This window comes from Prionailurus viverrinus, chromosome D2 (assembly GCF_022837055.1).
Source record: "Prionailurus viverrinus isolate Anna chromosome D2, UM_Priviv_1.0, whole genome shotgun sequence".
In the NCBI taxonomy this organism is placed as follows: domain Eukaryota; kingdom Metazoa; phylum Chordata; class Mammalia; order Carnivora; family Felidae; genus Prionailurus; species Prionailurus viverrinus.
The window spans coordinates 37,705,420-37,731,161 of record NC_062571.1 but is presented as its reverse complement, the minus strand read 5'-3'; the positions used below and the strand labels follow the sequence as shown (position 1 = coordinate 37,731,161).

At 43.9% G+C, this 25,742-nt stretch overlaps 1 protein-coding gene across 5 annotated transcripts in view; it reads left to right on the top strand.

The window, feature by feature from the left end:
• Nucleotides 1–25,742, top strand: part of KCNMA1 (potassium calcium-activated channel subfamily M alpha 1) — a 732,075-nt gene that overhangs the window by 596,560 nt on the left and 109,773 nt on the right. For all 5 annotated transcript variants that reach the window (XM_047825367.1, XM_047825362.1, XM_047825364.1 and 2 more), the window contains one exon: nucleotides 3,831–3,907. In XM_047825367.1, coding sequence (XP_047681323.1) covers nucleotides 3,831–3,907 — 77 coding nt within the window. The remainder of the gene's footprint in view (nucleotides 1–3,830; nucleotides 3,908–25,742) is intronic.

Below are 25,742 nucleotides of genomic sequence, written 5' to 3'. Positions count from 1 at the left end.
TTTGATGTCAGGGTCACAAAATGGTGCCTCGCTGACTCGGTGTGGCTTGAAGACAGGCTTCATTTGATTCATAATTTTAACAAATAAATTATTTGCCAAGCAGAAGACACCATCATCCTTATTTAAAAATCCTTATTTCTGGTTTCCCCTGAAAAACTTGCAGATCTGGCATTACTTGGCTGCATTCTCATACTCATTCATGCATCAAAGGTCACTCACTTTCTAGAACACTCTGTACCAGGTGCCAGGGAAGCAGTGGTGAGCAATGAAGTCCTTGCTCTCATGGACTCATGTTCTAGGGAGGAGAGAATTACAGTTTTGTTTATTCATGGTACATTAGTCAAAGAATTAGTGCAGCCAGGTCACTGATTTAGATTGTGCACAAGTGAAGGCTGCTTGGAAGGAGTGACATTTGAGCAGAGGTGGAGGTGATGGGAAAGAGTCCATCATACAGAGATGGGAAAGGAAGAGGAGACAAAGTAGGGACAGTTTTGTTGTGTGTAGGGAGCTGGGGGAAGGAAAGTGTGTCTGAAGGAGTAGTATGGGGAGATGAGGTAAGAGAAAAAGGCAGGGCTGGCTCCCATAGGACTTGATATGTATGGGCCAGGTTGTTATAAAATGGAGTCACTGATGGCTTTAAGCTGGGAGTGATGGAGTCTGATTTACATCATTGAAAGGTCTTTCCTCTCCATTATAGAGAATGGGATGTGGGGCAACAGGAGTGGGAGGCCCAACAGATGGAGATACTGCATAGTGTAGGTGAAGATAAGCTTGGGTAAAACTGGTGAGTGGAGGTACAGAGAAGGGAGACCAGTTCAGAATATATTTTAGAGAGTCTATATATAGGACCCACTGGTAAACTGCATATAAGAAATGAGGGGAAGAAGAGGAATCAAGAATGGAGCCTAGATTTGGAGCCTATGAAATTGGGTGGGTGCTGGCTTCCCACTTTACTGAGACTGGATTTAGCTGGAAGAGGAGCAAGTTTGGGATGTAGGAAATTAAGAATTCTATTTGGCTATGTTAAGTAGACAGTCAGCTCTAAGATTCTGGAGTTTGGGGGGAAGATGAAAGCTGGAGGTGTCATTTTGGGTGCTATATCAGGGAGGATCCTGGCCAGAAACAGGTGACACACCTAAATGAGAAAAGGGAGGAGAGTTTTATGAAGGGAACATAAAAAGTTGTGGGCAGAGGGTTAAGGAGAACCAATAAGGGATGCAAAAGCACCCCGGAGCTGGCAACAGAGTGGAGCCACTCTCAGCCCTAGATCTGCAGAATCAAGGGGAAGGAGAGTTATCAGAACCTGGAGAGAGAGACTGTAGTGTAGGAAAGGCCACTTGGCAGGAGCTGAGTCCTCTGGAATATAGAGATGTGGCCACCACCATTTCATGGCCCTGCAGGGAGGAATTCCTCTCTTCCCATCCTCCAGTTTCCAGCTGGCTCCTCCCATTGGCTAAACACAACAGGAAAGCAGAGGACAAGGAGACCCTGAAGATCAGCCTTGCAGGGTGTGGATCCGGTCTTCTTGATGATGTGTGTGTCAAGGTCACCAACACAGGGCCACTTGGCGAAGGGGTGGATGAGCAGGAGAGGAAGTGGGGAGGAGAGCAGGGAAGGTTGAGGTGGAAGGAGGGGATATGGAGTAGATCCTGAGGTGTGTGAAGAGGCCCCTGGCATCCGTGGCCATGGATTTGAAGTGAGATTAGTCAACACAGTTGTGTTTCCGTTCCTCAGTTCAGCTGCTCAGGTGCAGGTGTGCAGTAGGGTGGGTGCTTTGCCAGGTGAGTGTGAGAGAGGCAAAGGTGAGTGGAGAAGACAATGGTGCTCTCAAAGAAGTTCCACTTGGCAAAACTCAGCTGGAGCTTAGCTACGGTGCTCCCTCTGGTTGGGAGATATGTCTCCAGGTCACAGACCAGAGACCACCCCCACCAACCTGGCCCCATCTCAGTCATTAGCTTTACCTGTTTGGCCCCCATGGGGCCACTTTCAGAATCCACTTTGAATTTGTGAAGTAATCAATTTTATCTTCTCAACAGTCCACTCAGGCTCAGCATGGTTTCATCATCTCAGCAGTAGAGATGTGTTTAAGACCATGGACTTTAGGACTAGACTGTGTGGACTTGAATCCGGGCTCTGTGAGACCTTGTGCAGGTCACATAACCTCCCTGTACTTAAGTTTCCTGTACACTCTGTAAAACAGAGATAATAATCATGACTCCTTCAAAGGATTGTTTAATGATCCAATTCATTGATACTTATAAATGCTTAGAATAGTGCTTGGCCTATAGCCTTGCCCTACAAATGTCTGTTATCATTGTTATCATTATTATTATGTATAGGAGCATCAGATAGGGAGAGAAAATGGCCAAAGGATGTGGACACAAAAAGGCTTCCTCCTTTCCTGTCATTGCCTTTTCAAGGAAGGTCACCATTGATTGGCTTCTTAGCCACATTGCCACTTGCAGGGCAAACAATCAGCCGCCTTTTTTCTTTTTCCTTTTTTCACAACATGGATGAAAACTGGCATTTAGGGAAATAGTGAGTGAGATGCTGGTGTGGAAAGAGCACTGGGCTTGGATTTAGAAGTTGACCAACCCCAGCACAGGATACCTTTGGGCAGGTCGTGACAGCCTCCTCATTTTACAGATGAGGACACTGAGTCCTGGGGACTTCCAAGATCTCTTCCAGATCCCACATTGGTTTTCAGCTGGTGTCAGTCACGTGTGCAAATCCTGCGAAAAACATAAAAAGGAACCTGGGAATTGAATCGCCAAGAATTGTGTTTCTTTATAGTCTTGGTCAAGGGAAGACCGTGTTTATCCCTGCCATTCAATTTCACGTTGGGAGTGGTGAAACCAGGGATTTTGTTAGCTCCCATATCCGGAAGCTTGTAAGGCTGTTCCAGTGAATTTTGTCCCAGTAATCCCCCGTCCTGAAAAGATGTAGGCCTCCAGTGCTGTTCTTCTAGGTCCTATGCATTCTATACTTGAATGATCTTGGTTTGTCGCTTGTCTGGACACAACCAATGTGCTTTATAATCACAACTTGACACTTAAGTCAGATGAGGGGATTTTCTTGTTGATCGCTGCCTCTGGGTATCCAGCCCTATAGTGCCTTCTGCCCATCCCATTCCAGTGCTCGGTTGAGCTATGCTTCACCATGAGAAGCAAGCCTCCATTTATTTTGTGTTCTCGGGGCCGAGAGTATGGGAGTTGATCGTTCCAGCTTGGGAGCAAAGTATGGGCTATGAAATGCCAGAAGAAATTTGACAGAGGACCCCCCCCCCCTTGACTCATCACTTTTGTATTTCCCCCTCCACCTTCCTCCTTAACCTCTCTCACTTTGAAAAGAAATATCCTTTCAGAGGGGCAAGGCTAATGATTTTATTTGACTGTGGAACTTTATCTTGGCTTTCCCTTCAATAAATATCTGACCAGACGGCAAGGGTTTCGGAGATACATTCCACTTCCCCACCAAGGGCCTGGGGCTGGTTGCCTGCATGCTTTGATGAGCAGCCCTGAAGGCTGTGCTCAAAAAACGAAGGATGAGCAGGCAGATGCAGGGGGTCACCTCAGCAGCCATTCACCCCGTTCCTGTTCAAAGGAAGGTTTATTAAAAGAAGCACGAACTCCAATTGCAGAGTCCTGTGTTTGAAATAAGAGGTCTTGCAACAAACATTTCCGTCTGTAAAAGTCTAAACCTTTCAAAAGATGAAAGGAAATTAGTGCTGGCGTGTTTCATTAATTTGGCACCACGGTGGAGGAAATGTGGTATTCATTTCATTCGGGTGGATTATGAAATGTGTCAGTTTTTCCATTCTCTTTCTCCAGGGCATTTTTTTACTGCAAGGCCTGTCATGATGACATCACAGATCCCAAAAGAATAAAAAAATGTGGCTGCAAACGGCGTAAGTAGTGTTTCTTTCCCCCTTCCCTCCCTCTTTCCTTTTCCCCAAATTTGTTTCCCTTCTCCTTTTCCTAGTAAAGAAACACTAAACATCAAGAGGTTTCTTGGATATGTTTATGTTTCGCCCAGCAGTTTAAAGAGACATGGAATAAATACTTGTCCTCGCTTTATTAGAGCAAGGATGAAAAATCACCACCATCAACACCTTTGAGTGAACCTAGTGCCTAATCCCCACCTCTGGACCTTAAAGGGATGCCGAGGCGCTTGTGCCCACTTGAACATACTCAGTACAATATATGAGAAGGAGGACTGCTAAGACCATGGAAGAGGGAGTATTTTTTTTGCATAGTGATTTCCACTGGATGAGGGGCCACCAAGTGTAAACATGGGGACTAGGGCTGAAAGGGAAACCGAGTCTGAGGACTGTGTCTCCCAAATGGGAGCTGCTGCAAGGTTTGATACCAAAGTCCAGAGTTTTCACTTGTGGTACCCTCCAGCTGGCCCAGGAAGAGAATTTGACCGTGACCAATCAGCTTTGTTTGCCATTGCTCCAATAACCAACCTCAAACTCCATTGCTCCTTGGGGTAGACTAGATTGGTCTCCATAGCTTCTGGCATATCCTGTCTCACATCTCTTCCAAAGCAGCTTGCCAGTGTGACCTCTTGAGAAAGATATGGTAAGTCAGGAACGTTGGGTCGTGAGCTCTCCAGAAACCAGGACCTAAAGTGGATTTGCCTTGAGAAGGCCGTGCCTTTTGCAGTAATCATGTTGCATTGCCTAATAGAAATTGTTCATGGCCGTAAAGAAAACAATAATAATGATGCCTTCCTTCCTATGGTGATTTAATGTTTTCAGAGCTCCTTATTTATGGTCATTATTTTCTTTGATCCTCACCATAACCCTGGGTAATTGTCAAGGGATGTTATTAATTCCATTTTACAAAAAGAGGAAACTAAGGCTCCAAGTTTAGTGGGAGGATGAGATTGCTAAGAGTCACACAGACCCAACAGACCAGGGCTTAGGCTCACACAAAAGCCTCTCGATGCTGTGCGCTCAGTGCCCTAATCACATCTGCAAGAGAGAAGGGCAAGACAATGACCTTGACTCTGATGAGTAGAAGCACAGTTATGAAAGATTGCCCCATAAAATACTTTTTTCACAAGCAGAAACCAGATAGAAGAGCACTATTCCTGGGATAGGCCAACCAAAGAGGGGGCTTTTTTTCACTACAATCCTAAAGGGGACACAGTAATGTAAACCAGTAAGATATAAATATCATTCTGCTGGAGCACGAAGACACTCGAGCTCTTAGGCAAATACCCAGGGGAGCACTCTTGGTCGAGAGCAGATTCTGTAGAAATCCTCTGAGGCTGGTTCCCAAGTTTGGGGCAGTTGAGGCCCACTGTTTTGCTTTTTCCATGGCCCTGTTCCCCCTAGCTCTGACACCTTACTAAGATGAGTATTTATTGATGTCTCAGACAAAGAGATCCAGACAAAAGTCTAGAGGTCTAAGAATTCTCTGATTCTGACAACTTAACAGGAAGAGCATCTAAGGCTATTTGTAGGTCCAGAACAAACCCACCTCACTTCCAGTCCCCTGGACTCCATGATACAAAAGGCCCTCCTTACCAGGCCATGCATCCCAGCATGGTTGGTCGCGAACACAAAAACACAGCTCAGCTGACCAGGCATCCCTCAGATTTTTTCCATCAGAGGAACATGTATCCCAAGGTGGAAGTAAATGAGAACAACAAATACAAAATGGTTAACTCCATTGTAAGGAAACTTTTGTAGTAGAGGAGGTTGGGAAATGCAGGAGAGTGTCAAGGCCAATAATCCAGAACCAGATAATCTGTCAAAGAACCTGGTTCCACGGGGCATCACTAAAAGTTACTTATGATTAGGCAACCACATATTTTTGAGTACTTTCTTTGTGCCAAGTGTACGCTTGGTGCCAGGGATGGAGGGGTGAACAAGATAACATCGCTGTTCTTCTGAAGCCTTCACAGTAGTACACGGAGACAAACAATGGTCATAGAAACCATTAAATAGATTCAGGTAGAGTCAAATGCTATGAAGAGAGAGGAGACTGCCTGAGGGTATGGGGAACCTTGTAGGGACGCTGCTTTAGCCAGAAAGCCTCCCTTGGGAGGTGACATTGAAGCTGAGACCCTGTCGAGGTTAGTAGAAGAGCAAGGGCAAAGGTCAAGAGGCAGGAATAAATTTGAAGTGCTGAAGGAAGGCAGACCAGTGGGGCTGGTGGGGCTGGGGAGAGAGCAGAATGAAATGAGTTCAGAGAGGAAGACAGGGGCCATGAGGAGAAACCTGGGTTTTAGTCCTGTAACAGATATAGCCTTTGGAAGATTTTGAGCAAGAACTCAATAGCATCAGTTTCTATATTAGATGACCTCCATGGTGACTGGACAGAGAGTAGACTCTAAGAAGGCGAGGGTAGAAGGCAAAATGATGGAGAGAAAGTGTCTCTGATCCCTGCTCTGATACTGGAATGTTCCTTGTAGGCACTGCAGTGGAACTCAGCAGAAAGTTTTTTAAGTCCCTAGAAATGAGGATTTGGCCTCTAGGTTATTTTTCCACCCTGGTTCCAGGCAAGCACCCAGCAGCTGACTTTTAACTTCATCCTGGAGGGAGAGCCACATAACTGAAATAATTTTATTCTCTTCATTCCCCTTAAAGCTGGTTCCAGCTAGTGAAGGGTGTGATCTCTCACCATGCATGGCATGGATTGCTTCAGAAATACTGCCTCTGAGCTGAGCCAGCATGACAGGGGTCTTGCCCCTGTCTCTCTGTACCCCCTTCCCTCTTGGGCTCATCTCATAGAGGCCCCTGGCTGTGAGGTTAATGTTTGATAACGATCAAAATTGTCCAAATATTGTTCTTCCTAATTAAAAGACCATAGCCGCCTGTGTTACAGAGGGCAGGATGCAGATGTGTATGTGTAAGGAGTGGTCAGAATAAAGTGAACTATTGAACATGGACCTCCCCATGCATACCAGGCAAGTCAGGAAATTGGAGAAGATAGGTTTTGGTTGCAAAGAAATTTTCAAGAGAAGGAGCTAAGGTTGTGAATAATGCATTGGGGATGGGGATGGGGGTGGGGTGGGGGTGGTTCCTGTGCCTTTGAATGCACATTGCCTGGTGCCCCAAGTTGGAGAGGGCAGCTCACCCACACAGTCATTTGTCCAAACCTGTTAGGCCATGTGATCATAATTCACCCTGGAACAAGGGCAGAGCTGATGACATGAGGGCAGAGCTGATCTCCATGAGGGCAGAGCTGATGACAGTCAGTGGTCTTTATCCACAGCTTCCTAACCCTCCCCTCCCAACCTAGCTCTTCCCCTCCCATCCCCACCCCCACCCTCCCCATTCACCTTGAACATTTCATGCCATACTATCTGGAGCAATCTCGAGTGTGGGCATTCCATCTGGAAATCCTGTGGTAGTATAGTTTAACTTTTGCATTTCTTTCTATTTCTTCATAGCATTCCATCAAGGAAGAGAGTCAAATTCAGCTGTCTGGCCAAGGAGCAAGCTCTCAGAAACTACTATTTACCCATTTTCTTCTTCTGTATAACAAACTTGGTCTAATGATTTACATTTTTTCCCCCAGCCTGTAAAAGTTTGCCAAAGGGTGGACTCCTAGGGGACAAGTCATGTCTGAATTGATGTGTTTGAAGGAATTTTCTTGAACTTCTAATCATTGACATATTTTTGATTTATTTTTTTTCCTCTTTGCTGCCTTGGAATACGGCCCCTACTCTATTTTAACTGCACACTGGTAGTGATATATTGTGAGTAAAACGGGTTCCCAGGAGCCCGGAGTCCAGTTCCCCCTGTCTTTCTAGAAGAGATACTTCTTTTATTTTCTGTACAGTTTCAGTTTCTTTTTTTCTTTTGGTATTTATGTTGCATGTAGCAGTGACATCATGCCCCAACTCCCTCATCCAACATGGTCTGCAGAGTAGCCTGGAGCTGGAGACCCCTGAGAGCAGGGAACCGCCCTCCGTTCATCTTCCCATCCCCCCAGCCTCTTGCCAGCTTCTGGCACTGTCTTATTTTTCCATTTGAAAATAAGACCTTGACAACAGTGTTTCTCTTGAAGGCCTTGTCTCGGACCTTTAGGGGACGCTGAGTAGGCTGAGGTAATTACCACTGTAGCTGTAGATGCCTCGTCAATTGGGGGTCATTGTCATGCTTGCCTTTGATAAATTTTATCTGGTCTCTGCTACTGAGCTTGAATTTCTATCCTGAAGGAAACACACATGCTACATATATATTCCTGTGTTGTGATATATATATGATATGTACCAGTACTTTATATGTAAAAATGAACATTTTTATATATAAGCACAGAAATATTTTATAGAGAGAGTGATGTATTTATTATAATATATGTACCTCTCTATATGAGAAAGTGCTTGCTAAAGAATTAATTGGACATCAAACTTTGGGAGTGTAAGTATCTTAAACAGCCTTACTGGAGACAAGTATTTCCCCAGTGGTAATTATTTCCTACAGTCTATGAAGTTCCCTTGCTTTAAAGTTTCTCTTTCAATCAGTACCCACTAGGACATACCCAGTTCTTCTATGGGTGTTAGGCATCTTGGAAGATCCATTGACTTGTTTAAGATGGAAAAGATGACTCAAGGAAAGATGACTCACGGAGAATGTTCCATTTCATTAGTGAGCTATATAGAAGTCTGAACAAGTAAATGTTAAGTCTCTGAGCCTCTAACTTACTCACAGAATAGGACCCCTCTCACCCACAAGATGTGGCAATTTTAGGGCCAGGGTTTCTATGTGTGACTCAAAGCAATGCTGCGTTCAGTGGCACCAGCAGTGAGCATCGTCGGATCTTTACACATGCTCATGAGACTCTACTGAAAACGGGACCCAGCCTGCAGACCAGTTGAATCCAATGGTCCTGGAATTTGGAGATGTCTCAGCACTCAGAACTCTCATTGCCTTTGTACCATGCAAATGGGTCATCCGGTTCTGGCTAGTCTTCAGAGTTTGAGGGTACAGAATGCTCAATGTACAAACAAAACAAATGAATGACGTCTTCAGTTCATCGCACAACACTGCCCAAGTTGACTGTGTGGCTCCCTTCATCTGCAGAACATCTGGAAGGGTGGCTCGAAGGCATGTGCCACTTTCATACCTGCAGAGGCACCTCCTGTACCTAGTGATCCTTCAGAATCAGACAGAAAACATGATGTCAATCAACAAACAACTCTAGTGCCAAATTCCTCTGCCTTCCGCAACCACGGTGTGGTGTTGAGGGCAATATCAACTAATTCCATATACTTAGTGCTACTGACATTAACTAGCTTTTTCTTTCCCCTCTTTCTGATCTTGGAAAACCACCTGGAAGATCTTTCTCCCTGCAGAAGCTAATAGGAGGAATTTTGCATAATGAAGACATTATTCCTCATTTACAGGACTGGAAAGAATGCTCTCTGATTCCCAGTATCACATCAAACAAATGTCTCAAACGCTATGCCTCAGTGGACTTTTTGTTCCATGGATACTTTTACGTATCACTTTAGCTGCTGCTGAGCATACGAAGAGCAGCCTCAGGGTCAGGCTTCAAATTAATCCTTCCTTCATTGGATTGATTTTAACCCTGTGATTGCAGCCTAAAAAATATCTGTGAAGTGAAAGGCAGATTATCTCTTTTTTCCTTCCACATTAGTCTTCCTTTGAATCTGCTCCATTTGAACCTAAAACACTTTTTCTCCAGCAGCTGGAAAACTCTACCTGAACCTCTCAGTCCAGGGCTGCTTTTCCTGACCCTTCCAACCCACCCTGGAAATTAAGATTCTGCAATTGGAAATTGGCTGACAATTTGGTCGCTGATGCGGGAGGCAGATGGTGCTGAGAACAGGCTGGAGTCCAACTCCTTCTTCATTCCACGCTTGGCGCAGAAGGGCTAGCCAGCAGAGAACCTGAGTTTGACAGCTGATTGTCAGTTTGACACAAGGACAGAGCAGTAACCGAGCCACATCTACAGCAGCCACTTCTCTACAGGTTTCCTTTCTCATGATCACGACCTTTGAAAATATAGGAAAACTGCTCCAAGAGTACGTCTGAGCCATCTTCCATTTTTAAACACTTTAGGAGTAAACAGATAGCTTTGATGATGTCCGTTAGGGAAATACTTGTATTTTATCTCTACAAATAGCACTAGGAAGTCATAATGGAAATATTGGATGAATATCCACTTCATTGTGGTGAAGGAAAGCATATAAAAGCTTTTTCTCAAATTGTAAAACTGCTAAGACAGGGTTCTTTGGAGGAAGGTGAGACCCAGGGTCTAATTCTTGGCAACCGCATAACCTCTTTGAATCTGTGGCACTGGCCCAAGAACAAGAACCTTGTGATGTGGGCCAAAGAGAAAACTGAGTCCCCAGAGGCTGATATTTCTGCTTTCCCATAGTTAAGGTGGCCTATGGGGCCAATTAATTGAACATAAAGTTCCAAAAGCCCTAAGACGGAATGACAAGTAGCTACAGTATTCACACCTACCAGAGACACGCTCTTGTCTGTTTTCTGTCTCAGGAAGCTGCAGCAGAGCTTTGAGGAGACCCAGCCAACTGATGGTGAAGTGGTCCCACTCTGCTGGCCATGGCTACAAAGCCAGTGTGTTTGCAAGCTGCTACTCTAGACCACTCTGAAACCATCTCCTAGAACTCACTCATCCCCCACTGCCCCCTAAACATCCACTGTAATTTGTAAGAACCACTGGATTGAAATGCACAGATTTCAATTGTTGGAGACACACGGGGTCCCCTTTCCGCTCCCTTTCATAGAAAGGCCAGCTGGTTCAGGTGATCTGTCAACTAGCTGCTCTTCCACACAGATCCACTAGATGTCCTCATAGATCCACTTTGTATATTGAAATCCTGGGGAAAAGTCCCTTTTCTGAGGACTGAGATTTGGGAAGAGAGCATTGGGTGACTATGTAAAAAAGAAAACCAGCAAACGCCAAAGGTGAGAGGGCACTTTGTGTGTCCAGGGAGTAGATTAAGAAACTTACTTCTGTTTTGAATAAATACCAAAACTTTTAACGTTGTTCTTTGAAACCTAACCTTGGTAGTTTTAAGTGGCATTCTGATATCTGAAATTAACCTTCTAACCTACATCAGCTCCAGAAAAGGAAACAATCATGGAGAAATGGAAATAAAACACCAGCGGTTCTGAGTATCCATGATTCACTAAAACAAACCTGGAGGATTAGGAAACCAGAGAAAGTTGAAAGGGTGGTATTTTCCAAATCAGGAGGTCCAAGACTTAATTTTGATATAATTTTATTTTACAACTTGAGAGTATAATTTTACACACAGAATGCCCACATCTTCTGAAACAGCTACCACTAAGCAGGGAAATCCTCAAACGTTTTTAGTTAAAGCATTTGTTCATGTTCATGACTCGTGTAAGGGCACAGAAGAAAGCTCTTCCTGGCTGGGATGCATACCCGTCAATCCTAATGAATCACTCCACCAGTAGGGAGGTCAGATGGGCCTTTCCTTTTAAGAAGGGGGACCCGGAAGTGTATATAGGTGAAGACATCTGAGGGGCGGGGGTGTCCATGAAAATGGACTATTCCAGAAGTAGAGCGAGAGCCACCCTCCCAGTCGGTGGCACCTTGGTCTAGACATTGTAATTCACAAAGGTTTGTCAACACGTGGGGCTCAATCGTTTTTAACTGTTTCTGTCTTGTCTTTTAGCCTCTCATTGATCATTCTTGCTGGTTTTTTTGTGGTGGTGCTTGTGTGTCTTTTGAGATTTCTATTTTGTATTTGGTGTGAGTGTAAAAATGATGACTGGGGAGGAATGACGAGTAATAGCATGTTTGCTTTTTTTATGCATATGCTGCTTTGGAATGTGACTGCTTATAATTAACATTTAATCTTCTTATAGCAAATGGTTTTTTGCTGCTTCGATTACCAGTTTCAGCCTGTTCCTGCATGCTAACAATATGAAATTTTAGAACAATGCATGGTCTCCAGAACAGCCAGCAATAACAGTTGCAAACAGTTCCTGAGAGACACTGGGTTGAGGTTCTGTTTCCTCCCGAAGCCCTTATCAAATACGAGGCTGAAAATCACCCATTAGGATGGATGGGCTTACCTCTGACAGAATGATTTCAAAAGTTATCCCGCCTCATTCTCCCTCCCCTTGTCCTTAAAGACGGGTATATGGAGAAGAACTCTCTTTCCCTATAAATGTGTCAGATTCTATTATTGTGTATGACCCAAAATGGCAGTATGGAAATGAAAGCCAGGGACTGCTGCTAATAAGAAGCATAGCGTTTCAGAGTTTGATGGGCTTCTCTTCTGCTACAGCATTTGATTAAATTTTTTTCAAAACAATTTATTTACAGTGAAACAAAAAATCATCTTTGTTTCCCTCCTCTGTGTAAATCACAAATCAATATTTCCAGTAAAAGAACTAAGCAAGAAACAAGTGAGCGGTCTACAAGTTGTACAACAGATCTGGATGCATGTAAAATAACTTTATTTTTATGTCTTCCGCTGAAGACTTTTTCCTCTTTCTTGACTTACGCTACTACTGTCTGGGATGTCTGGGCATTCACACCATGCCTTCTAAAGTCTTCCAATTCAAATGCTATAGTGGAACTTTTTTTTTTCTTTTCTTTCTTCCTTTTTTTTTTTTTTTTTTTTTGTAAAAGCTCAGCTCAGGAATGATGTGCCACGCACTGAAGAGGGCTGGGGCTGCATGGTGATGATCTGAACGGCCAGCTAGTGAGGATGCTAAAAGAACATGTCACTAAAAATGGGAGCCAAGTTTACAGGAATGAATCTCTCATTCATCTCCCCCAGTGCCTGTTCTTCACAATCATAACGTTACCCCTGCTTGACAAATATACTGTATGGCAAGTCATAAAGGTCTTAGAACAGGACTTGACCCATTTGAGAGATTTAAACCCCTCTTCCTGGTGACTGTAACATTCAAAGAGGGCAAAACCACAAGCCATATTTTAAAGTAAGAGTGCAACCATTCTCCACAAAGAAAAAGAAAAAGGGGGGGAGAATGACTTTTAAAATGGAAGGTGTAGGCGCGGGGAGTAACACCTCTCCAGTTCAGCCTTGCTATTTGGCTATGATGCTTGGAATAAACACAAGTTATTCTCCAATCCTGTGAGAGAAGCAGGCTGGGTCATGCTAAGTGATAAGCAAACATGTTTGCCTGTTGTAGCATCAAAATGAGGCACAAAAAGGCTTCGTGGACTGAAATATAAATTGGCTTGAAGGATAAGGGTGAAGTGTTTTTGAGAACCACTACAGTGATGTCCAGCAAGTTTTGTAGGTCAACACTCAAGCTGGATCCCCAGGCTCCTACGATACCAGTTTAGAAGAGCTATCAATGTTACATGTAAATATAAGTAAGATATTTTACATGGGACCTAATCTCTTATTTCATGTTTTATAACCTCTGGTCTATTTTGGCCGATATTTCCTATATTAGAAAAAATTATGATTAACCAATAACCCGATGGCTTTCTGAATTTTGGGGGGTAGGGGAGAGAAAAGCAGATGCGATTTTCAGATTCTCCCGGCTTTAAGCAGAAAATACACCCATGAGTAGCTAAATGCATTCCAATAGACCAACATCTCATATGCTTTTGGTGATTTCTTATTTGTGAACTGCCTTTAATGTCAAATACGCAGCGTTAGCCTTGAGTAGCTGCATTTCTTATATGGACAGATTTGGATATTTGTTCTGTCAAGAGTAAATTTAAATTCCTGTAGGCATCATGTAAACTCACTCTGGGGAAGTTCAGCAGAGGCATCCTCAGATTCTATATTAACATGTAATCGTTTCACATCTAATTTGATGAAAGCTTGTCCTAGGCTCTGCCTAATGCCCAGAAATGGAGGGAAATTAGAAAGCCTACATATTACATATTTTGCAACTCGCAAAAACCATTTATTGTACCAAATAAGCGATTAATTGATTGGCTGTGTGTATATTTTGACCTCCTGTATTAATTGCGCCAGGGGAAAAATGTCGGTTACATTTTTGCTGTCTTCTAACGTGTTGTTCTTCTCATCCGAGAACCCGATTGTAATCAGCCATGCCCTTTTCCTGTAGTCACCCGCTTTACCTAGGGGAGAAAAATAATACACAACAGCCTTGGGGAACTATAAAGGCAATTTATATTTTCGCTGCTGTTTTTGATGTACAACCAAACTGTTACCAGCAGTCACTCTGCATTTTTTTCTGGGTCAAGACTGTTAATGTGAACTAAGACCTGTGTTAAATCCCTTTAGCTCCCTTCCAGCTGCCTTGCTGTGTGTGACCTTGCCATTAACTACCGCTCTTCCTCTCCTCCCATCCAACCACATGGTTATAGCCAAGATGTCCATCTACAAGAGAATGAGACGGGCATGTTGTTTTGATTGCGGACGTTCTGAGCGTGACTGCTCGTGCATGTCAGGCCGTGTGCGTGGTAACATGGACACCCTTGAGAGAACCTTCCCACTTTCTTCTGTCTCTGTTAATGATTGCTCCACCAGTTTCCGTGCCTGTAAGTTTAACCCCGACACACGGAGTTCCATGTCTGTGCTGTCTGTGGTATCATCCCTGTCTTGTGTCGTGCCCTGTGGTTCTGTGAGTCCGTCGAGCTGGTGTTTTCTTCCCAGTGTGATCTTGTGTGGTGACTGATATGTTGTCCTCTCTGCCTGTGTCCCTGTGTACATGCTGGGGAAGGCTCCCTTCCCATTCTGTTAACTTGTTGTGCTTCTCCCGGTACTGGTGTGCAGAACTGTGATATTCTAGTCTAGTGATATTCTCCCTCTCTCTGTCCTTTAAATAAATATAAATGGAAATTAATGTGACAGCAAATCAAATACCCTATGACTACAAAGATGTGTGGAAATGCCTATCTTCTTATTTGGGTAAAGACTCTACACTGGATTGGGTTGCAGGGAGGAAGGAGAGGAAACACGTAGAGAGAAGAAACCAATTCGACCATTCAATTGCTTTTAGTGAGCTTAGATCATTTCCAAAACACAACAGGGCTAGGATGAATGTGGATTTCTTTCTTCTTTCTTTCTTTCTTTCTTTCTTTCTTTCTTTCTTTTTTCTTTTACCTTGTCTTTTTAACCTGTATCTCATTCTTCCAGTGCCAGATTGTGTCCTATGTTCTAGGAACAAGTATTCTAAGTCTGTAAACCTATATTGACTGATGAAGTCCAGGGCTCTTCTCAGATGACTAGTTCAAAGGATCATCAGTTTCCCCCAAATAGAACCCTCTGTTGAACTAAGGTCTCCTGTAGCCATTGTGATTTCAAAAAACAAAACCTGAAAGCCATGAACCGCCATGATTTCCCAGAGTCCTTTGCACCAGGCTTTGAGGTCAGTCTTCTTTGTCACTTACAATTTCAGAGGTGTTAAAGAACTGGCCAAGGTCTTGCAGCTGGCAGCACTGAGATACACCAGATTTCTGAGATCTCCCTCTTCCTTGTTCTTCAGCGTGGTCTTTGCCGGTATTTCACTGACATGGTTCATGGGTGATGTTACTGGAAGCTCCAGTCTGTACACCGAGATGCGGAGATATGGGTCCTCATCTAAGGGCAGAAGAGGTTGTATTTCCTTGTGAGGACTTAGATGTCTTCAAGTGTGGCTCTAACTTTATTTTCACATTTTTGGTAGCATGAGAGGTAGAAGATAATTCTGTGTTCTGTACTTCATCCCTTCCTCTTGAAAGCACCCGACACATTTATTGGTAACCATGTTGCCACATGTTCTCTCTCTTTCTTAGTGCCCAGAGCTGGTTGAAATAAACTTTCACCAGCAGGAGTAAATTCATGTTGACCATAAGGGGTTGAGGGAAAGGGAAGGGCACTTCCCTCTTGAGCATTTCGCGAAGAATTTGCTGATTCACCTGCGTGGGTGTTGAAGATGGTCCCAGCATGGGGTGCTTGTGGGACAGTGATCCATAGAGGCTCCCAGGGCTGAAGGAGTCCTGACTTCACTGTATACCCTGGAGCGGTGTGCCATGTCAGGTGCTGGTGTTTGAACTTGCTATTCAGGACTGAGGCACAATCTGTGCATTGAATTGTTTTAGAAGGTATTTGGAAAAGTTGTATCTAGGACTGAGCTAATCATCCTTTCTCTTTCATGATTCAGTTCTTCCAGACCAGTGCCAAGAAACAGGATTCATTTTTAAAAGTGATACCTAATGGAGGTTGTATCAAGAGGGATTTTGGACTGTGCCAACCACATTAGCCTAAAATCCTAGGAAGAAAGTTTCCTTTCATACAAATGCCACAGTGTGAACCTTTACCCCTTTATTCTCATTGTGAGAATTCTTGCTAGTTCCCATGACCCTGCAAGGTGAACTCGGTCACAACCACACAAGGAATTTGTTGGTCTACTATGTGTGGCAAGACACTGGGTTCAAAGACAGGAGCTAGTGGGGGAGGAGCAAAGGAGTGAGCTATGGTGGCACAGTTTGGCCACATCTTTGACTGATGGCAGCAAAAGTAACCACCAGCCACTGGGGTTACCCGTCTGCGTAAGGCACCACTTTTTCTGTGTTCAGATAACCACTAGGCTCTAAAACTTTGGCTAGAGAGTCAGTGGAGAAAAGGAAGGAGCCATTCGGGCTGTATGCGGTTGTGTCTTGGCACTGGCCACCCATACCAATCACAGCAAAATGTGTGTCCCCTGTGTGGGGCTCATGATACCCAGTGTGTGTAATTTCCATTTCATACAGGAGAAACCATAATTGGAGGGATTGCTCAGCTCTGCAACTTAATCCCAGCATTGATGGAGGCCAGGGGAAGAAAAACTTAGGGTGGGATTGTCCCATCCTCTCAGAAACATCCTGTGCGTGAGATTGTCGTCCTTCCCGCCCTCCCAAATGAGCCCCACCGTGGAAAACATGGAGCTCTGGGCTGTGTGTTGAAGCCATAACTGGTACTGACAGCTCGGGGGTGGGGTGTGGGGGTCGCCTCCTCTGATTCATCGGTCTTCCCGCCGTCCTCACACCATCAAACAAAAGAAGATTTCATCCACCCCGTGTGAGTCCTCGCACCTTTGACCATTAACAATAAGTTAGAAAAACCCATTCCAACCTGAGCCCTTTCATGCGCCCACATAAACCCTTCTTCTCCAATTAAAAAATGTCTATCTCTACGCAGAACTCCACTGGCAGAGCTCCAATAGCAATCCCTGGGCTTCCCTTGCTGGTGGTGGGGCTGGGTGGTGCCCGTTTGACAGAGCTGGTGGACTCAAAGAGCAGTGGCGAGAGTGGGCTTTTCATTAAATATGAGCAGATGTGAGATGTAGAGGGTTTGACAATTAGAAATGGCAGGAGAAGGGCCCTTGAATCAAAGTGAGGTCAGATGGGCGGATCAGATTACTTCTCTTACATTCTTTAGTTGTTCTGAAAATCATTTTGAATTAGTGTCAGCAGAGCCCTGATGGGTTTTGCCCTTTGTCTTTTATGCTAGGGCCGTATTGTTTCCCAAGACACTCATTAAAGGTCATTATATTATTATGGAGCTTTGCTTTGGTCGCAGTTTCCCAGTTGAGCCAATGCTCTTTGGAGACTGCCTAATTCACTTCTCTTTTGCCTTTAGTCTCCCTCCTTGCTGTTTTTTTTTTTTTTTCTCATAAGGGGAAAGATTTCCGTTTTCAAGGGACGTTAAATTGAAACACAAAGTCCCATTATGTGTTTTCTGAAGTGGGAAGAAAAGTAGCCAGTTCCCAGAGGAGTAGTAATATTATTAAAATGTTCACACAGTTTTAAAAATCTGCCTTCTAACAGCAGGGCCTGCTTGCTCGGGGCACCTCTCCTTGGAGGTGTGGCCCATCATCGAGGATCTGTTGTTGCAAAGTCACGTTCTGTTCCAACAGTTGTCTTCTTTTGAATTCGAGAGATGTAAGGTCAGACTGTGCAGACAGAAAGATCTTCAGAGAAGGAGGACTCCTTTACAAAAGGCGTAAAAAAAAACAGTGTCAGAAAAGTAAAGCAAATAGTGACCAGCAAGAATTCATCCAAGACTATGTTTTCGACAAGACTGAATTGTTCCATATGGTAGGCTAGAATTGGTGCACAAAACCTCATTTTCTGATCATCCTGGTTTTGTTTCTATTCTGGCTGATCCTGGGCAGAAGAACCAGAAAAGGACACCAGAATGAAATGGGCCCAGAGTTTTTACAGAGTTTATATATATATATATACACACACATATATATATAATATATATGTGTATATATATAATATATATGTATATACATATATATATAATTATGTCTAGCAACATACACACATACACACACACATAAATATAGATGTAAGTTCTAATCAGGGCCATTTTCCCTCCCTACAGGTTTATAAAGTAGTGCTTTTTCTCTGTTCAGAATTTATTCTTTTATTTCAGTCTGCCTCATGTGATTGCTAAGTCTAATAGAGAGGGACAATGGAAATTATGATGCAGTGTCAACATATAGGACCCTATTGATTCAAACCTCCTGAGACCTGTGTGACACAGTGCTGGCCACAAACCGTCAGCAGCCCTGGCACGAACAAATTCAACATGTGCTGGAAGAGAAACAGATCTTTAGACTTGCACTTGGAAATAGTTTTAGCTAAAGTACACATGTGATCACTCACACCCACTTTTCAATCTACTAATAGTTTAAACCTGCGCAATTACATACACCCTTTTGCAAACTACTGTAGCTAATTTTAAATGGCGTGTGACTTTTATTTCGGGTATAAATATAATACAAGGAGGCATTCAACTCCAATGGTTAAGCTGAGAGGACAAGTCCAATACCATTAGGTTGAAGGGATACATACCAAAATCAGTTTAGTGTATTCTTGAGTCTTGTCAGATAATAAACAAAAATCAGCTTATCCCGAGTAGCCTTTGGTTTGTACAGGCAGAGAATTAACATTGTCAATAGAACTAAAGTCACTCGAGTGAACTAATGGCATTTTGAAGTACATAAAATCAGATACGAGGGCAAGGGGTGGAAATAGCTCTAGGAAAATGTCTATAACAGGACACACCCTGCACGGACAGTCTCCAATGCCTGTTAAGGAGGGGTTTGAGTTAATAAGCTGTATTTAAAAACCAACAGCCTATCATTATCTGATTCTTTTTGTGTGTAGTTTTGGGTGACTCCCTCAAGCTCCCATCAAATTGTATTTGTAAATGTCTCCTATGAATCTACGTTCACTTCTGGTCCCTGAAACCGAAAACTCTTCCCACCACGGCCATCAGTGATAGAAAGATAGAAACAGGAGAGTCGTAGGAAACTCAGCTAAACATAGTATTCCATGCATTCTTTAAGCCCATTCATTCTGTGTCTGTAATTTCTCCTATTTTTCTTGTGCATGCTGGTATGATCTGTCTCTCTGACTCTTCCTCCCTCTACCCCTCTCCTTCTCTATATCCATGACAGTAAATATGGAAGCAGCCTTTGGATTCCTCTCTAGTTCTTTGTTACCCCAGTGCACACTCCCTGGTTTGGCCATTTGCACTTCATTGCAGTACGTGAAAACAGGAAGGCAACTAGGGCCAGACAGCCATTTAATCCTTCCAAGAGACTGACGATGTACCTGGGAGGGTGTCTTCGGGCACTTTTGTTGGTAGCAGGCAAGGTTACAGAATCCAATGCCTCTCACTCGATTTTGTGGTAGCCCCTTTAACAATGGGTTGATTGGAAATATGCCTTCCACGTGCTTCCACAGTGGTCAGTTCGTTAAATCGGCTTTGCAAGGCAAGAAATCATACATGGGCAAAATTTCCTTTGAAAAGAATCCTCTTCAAATGCCTATCTTTAAAGGGTTTCATTCATAATAAATAGATGCTTTCTTTAGTTTGATGTCAGGTGAAGTAGTTGACTTGTACTCGGGGACCTCGTGCTTCTCCCACAAAAGGTGTTGTTGAATTCTTTATGCTAAATATTCTATGAAGAACCACTTCATACAGATAAAGTAGAGAGGGAATATTTGGGCAAAAGGCAGCCAACTTTTCAAAAGAAATACTTTGAAACAGAGTTAGGGGACAAGAAGTAGAAAGGTCAGAATGAGGAGAGACGGAAGGGTCCCTTGTGTGTCCCTCTGTCACTTGGACACCTCCCTTCCCAGGAGTATGACACTTTAATAAGTGACTCAGCTCTTCAAGGACAAACTAGAAACGACGTTGGCATGCCACAAGTAAGCTGAGCAGAGGTTCTTTTGCAAGGTGACGTGGAAATTATGTTTGCAATTTTACTCAGGACAGTGGCCGCTTGTCACGTTACTCAGCCTGACAGCCCCTACCACCGGGCAGCGGATTCTCCATCTTTCCTCCATGGTGGAGGACAGATGTGGCCAGTTAGCTCTCCATCTCCCTCCCTCCTCCACTATCTTGGGCGACAGATGCCAGGGCCAGTCCGCCTTTCACTTGAGCTTTCTTGTCAAGGCTCTGCCTTGAGCCCAAATGCTGACCTTTACTGTATGAAATAAAGTACTGATGAACAAGCAGAGGTTTGAATTGGAGCAGGCTTGGAGCAAATGTCAGGTCCATCTCTGCCTCCCTCCTCCACCTGCACCAGGAGCCCGGATTAGACCCAGTCTGGAGTTTGCAGTGCCTTAGGCTTTATGGGTCTGGGGAGACATAACTTATTAACAAAGAGTTATTAAATTTTTATCAATTTTACAACACAATGTAAATGCCTCCTATGAATCTACATTGTATTCATTATCATTTAAAACGTTAATTAAGTCAAAGTTGCATTTAATTTCTCTCTAAATGGGCCTCTGGGAAGAGGCTTTTAGAAACATCTGTGGGAGCGTGCGGCTCGTGGAGACAGGGAATCCCCCAGCCGGTGTTCAGGATAGCCCCCTGAGTTGATTGCCATCGCGTGTCTGCAGTTAATTTGTTGTGATGCGATTGGGCATCGTCTCAAATTAGTATCAGACCAATAATGGTGTTAAGTCACTGAAGAGAGTCTTGTGGGGCGGCAGCACGGGGCCCCACCACACCCTGCCTTCAAGTCCCATCCAGAAGGAAACAAGCCCTAGATGTGCAGCTTGCCTGGTCTCAGTCACGCCTGGGATTCCCCCTCCTCAGATGGTGCCCATCGCTTCACTTCATCTGAGCTGGACGTTTGTCATCTGGCCCAACAGATTCAAGACATTTGCCTGCATGCTCATAGGAAAGATCTTAGCGTTTGGGATCTTTGATTCAGGTTTAAGCCTAGAAGCAATGAGCATAGGGGGAACCATTTTCAGAGGGGAGTGGATGTGGAGATTATAAACAGATCAGGCTTATCGGTGAGGAGAGAAGGGTGAAGCTTGCTAAGGTGTGCTGAAAAATTCTTCTCCCTTTTTGAGAAGAGGTTGATGCTTTTGTCTTATCCAAGTAAAGGTCCACTCTCCAGGCAGATCTATTGTTATATTTGTCCTCCGTTGCACAGAACCCGGGTTTTCTTAAGGTGGCAGTGGTAGGAAATAGCTAAAGCTTCACTTAGATTCACGTTAAGACTAGGCTTTGTGGAAGGTCTGCTCTTAGTGTGCAAGGTGCTCTGCCAACACAGCCAGGGTGTGTGTGTGTGTGTGTGTACATATATATGTGTGTATATCTTGTTAAATCTAGCACATAGCATTTTCTGCATTGTAGACACTATGTCCTTTATATATATTAACTAAATCCTTTTCTCGAGGTAGTAACTGTTATTGGTGGTTGAGGTGGCTGTAAACCGAGGCGGCTATAAACTGTGCCGTTTACAGATGAGGCAACTAAGGCACAGAGAGGTTCAATAACTTGCCTCAGGTCTTGCCTGAGTCAGCAGGTGGGGCTGGGATTCGAAAGCAAGCTGAGTGGCTCCACAGGCTGTGGAGCAAGTTGAGTTACTCAGATACTTTACATAGTTGAACAGCTGGTCACCCAGTTTGGCTGGAGTCTATGACCTGTTCCCTGGGGGAGGAGCCCTGAAGGGGTTTTGTTCTTAATCTGCAATACAATAGAAAGCATTCAGAGTGTTTGATCTGGGAAAGGACCACAGAGACTTTGTTTTAAGAAGTGTAGTGGTGGGGCAACTGTGGAAGCAGGGGCCAGCCTGATGAGACAGTTGGGAGACTCCCCCTGAGGGTGGGGAAGACCAGCAGAGGGGAAGCTGTGGTCGCAGGAGACCTGGAGAGCTGCTCTGAGAAACCCTAGGAAGGAAGGCCGGAGCTACAGTGTCCAGGACTCTGCAGCTGAAGCACATTATCCAAATGCAGATCCGAGAAATTAAAAATCTTTTTAAAGAACGTTTAATTAATGACTCTGAAGCAGTTGAGTTGCATTAGTTAAATTTCTTGAGTTTAATTCTCCCCAGATGACCCAGCAGTCATGATTCTTATTTGGACTCAGTGGAGTTTTCTTCTGTCGGAGGGGAATTTACTAAAGCCTTGGTTGGAACTGGAGACCTACCAAGCTGCATCCACTATCCCCAATCTTGGGGGATCTCCATCTCTTTTCCTTTTCTAACTTCGTATTTCTTCTTCCTCCCTTGCCATGCTCTCCATTTCCATTAGGGCTCACATCTTTTGAGTGTGTTGATGGGGACAGAGTCAGGTAGCTCTGAACTGGTGCCATGAACGGTATTGGCCCAGGCTGGGCAGAGAAACAGCGTAAGTGAGCACCACCAGCAGGGACATGTGACCGGCCCGGAGGGCCTTGGCTTAAGCTCCAAGTGGTAGCTTCAGCCTGACCTCATGAAAATTATTTTTCAAATCCCTTGTATGGCAATGAGACTTTTCTCTCCGTGTCTTTCTCAGGGAGACAGCATGTCTCCTTACATCCATGGAGGAAAAACAATAATAAAGTACTTCACATCCCATTCGCTGAAAATTCACTGTAGTTTTCAACCACTTACCCCACTCCAGTGGAAATACAAAACACATTTCCTGTGAAGTGCTGCCACACAAAATCTGGGAAGTCATGTGGCATTTCTAAGTACCATGGTACAATTTTCTTCTCTGTTCACAAGACCTTTTTTTCATCGTGGCCGTATATTGGCCATCCTTGGCTGTAGGATTTGTACACGCCATTGACCCCAAAAGGTCATTAAAACAACACAGAAAAGCACTAGAGTCCTACATTTCCTGACAGTACTGGGGCATGCGTGCTGAGAATGCCAACTTTGGGGGTGGAATGAGGCAGAATGTACCCACTCAATTGGCTGTATGTTGTTTTCCTCTCTCGGAGGCGTTCTCCCAAACCAATATGTTGAATTACCTAGATAATCAGGGAATCCTTCATCCCCATATTTACTTACAAGGGTTCTGCTTCCCCAGCCAACCATTTTCCCAAGAGGAATCTAAATGTGCAGAAACAAAGCCAGCATTTTCAGAACCTCACATTGAAAATCTCAGCATTAAAGGGAAATTTTTGTAAATGGCTAGATGGTGCCTAGTTTCAAGGGAGATTCTAGACATGCCCATAGATTCTTGTTCTGAGGAGACATTCTTCTGGAGTCCAGCTCAGACAAACTGGGTGAAGGGTCTGGAGACTCAGAGACCTTTCTTCTCTGACCATCTCACTTGGTCATCCTCAGAAGGAGCTATCCTCCCACAAACAAGGGAAATAGCAATCAAGAATCTCTTCTGGTAAACCTAAAGGCCCCCCATTCTATCCCCTTCAATATAGCAGGGTGAATACTGCAAATACTCCCAGAGAATATTCCAAATATTCCTAGAAAAAACCCTATGCAAACTCAAAGTGGAAGCTTCTGAAGCAGATCAACATTAGGGATGGTCAGTTGCACTGAGAGACCAAGCAAAGTGAGAAAGACTGCTTCCTGGAGCTGGAGTCACTCAAGATGCACCAATAGTGTGTAAAGGGGCATCTGTAGGCCACAGAATGTGGGCCATCTTCTGGGAGTGGAGCTGACTGCTTGCAGTAAAAAGTGATCTCCACTTTGGCCAATGGCATCTTTCTGGGCTGGGGCCTATTGGATTGCACTCAGTCAAGAAAGGACATAGAGGCTGCCTTCCTTCCCTCCAAGGTCAGAAATGCAGTATGCTGGCATCATTGGCTGGGCTTCAGGTGTTGGCAAGAATACCTGAGTAGGAAATGGCCTGAAGGATTCCAGTTGAGTAAATATTTGATGAGTAAAAGAATGAATAAATGAAAGGATTCTCAACCATCAGTTAAAGGAATAGATGGTATGCCAGAAGCAGGATCACATGGATCCATGAAGTTCCCTAAAAATTTCTAAACAACTTTATAACATATATATATATATATATATATATATATATATATCTCAATCATCCCTTATCTTATTGAAACTGCCATATATATATGATATATATATATATATATCATACATATATCATATATATATGATACAAGAAGATTACAAGGAGGAAATGTAGCAAGAAAATCAAGGACATAACTGGTGACCCTTGAACATTATCAACTAGTAGGTACAATCCCATATTCTTTGTGAAGACTAAAAATTGGGAAAGAAGATCTAGAAACAATGAAATCAGATCCAGATTAAAACAGATCTAGACAGAATTGAATCACAATAGGCAAAAATCCACCAATGAGCCAAATGAGAGAGATACCACCATACAAAGGGTATGTAGAGCATATCTCCTCAAAAATTGAGGACTTGTGGCATTTGCATTCAGTGAGACTGATCATTTTCCTGTGAGTCAGGGTGGCACAAAAATACTGATGCCTTGGGTAGGGCCAGTAGGAGGAGAGGGACCTGTTTGCGGAGAGCTGTGACCATTTGCACATGGCTGCACCAATCTGCCCCAATGTGGGGGAACATTTAAGTCCACTCATGACTATTAGAATCATTGACTCTGACTTAAGGTAGGCAGATCGAATCCAACAGCACCCAAGTGGGAATTCTTCCCACCTCAAGGTATCCAAAGGCTGTGTCTCATGGCTATTTCCTATTAAGTGTCATTATTCTGTTTATTCTGCTTGAGACAAGGAGGGGGCAGAGAGCTTTCCAGATTGCTTGCAGAGCTCTCAGGTTGCACCAAGCATTCTCTTACCTTTGAGTGGCTTTGAATTACTCTCTGCATTTTGTCAAGGTCTATCTGGCCATTTCTTCAGTGCAGATGAGTAAATTTCCACATATGGCCTGTAACATATGCAACTGAGAGAACACATCCAGCAGTGATGCTTCAAAGCCAAAGCCCTAAACAGGTGTTACTGAAAAAGAAAGTATGGTGACCTGCAGAGTAGAGAGACCCTGTGAAAATGACAGAATGAAACTTGCTAAGAATGCAGAGGGTAGAGGAAGGGGCTACGATCACGTGGCCTGGAAGTCTTGGGACATGGATATGAAATGTGCAAGCGGCTAGTTGCTGGAAGAGCCATTCCTTCGCAGATATCCTCAATGAAGATAAAGATGGATGTCCGATAGTCAGACATCTCCTGTCTTTTCTCAGCTATCTCGCTGGGGATTCCCAAGCCATTCATCTCACTGTGCAATGAGCTAAGTGATTCTCCTTGGCAATTAAGGCCTGAAATTCTGGGGAACCTCAGAGCAGGGAAAGGGAGGGAAGCGGTGGGATTTGTGTGTCTTCTGCAGACTTTGGAAATCAGTACTGGAGCAGTCGTGTTTTGATATATTCACCAAATGGATGCTCAGTGCATGCCAATTGCTATAATAAGAGTAATGGCTTACACATGTATGAATCTTTATTCTTCTCATTTCGTCTAAGGGAACCCAGGATAGACATCCTCCCTTACTACTGTGGGACTTTGGGCAAGTATTAGAACTTCTCTATCCCTTTGTTTCCCCATTTGTAAAATGGAGATAATAATAG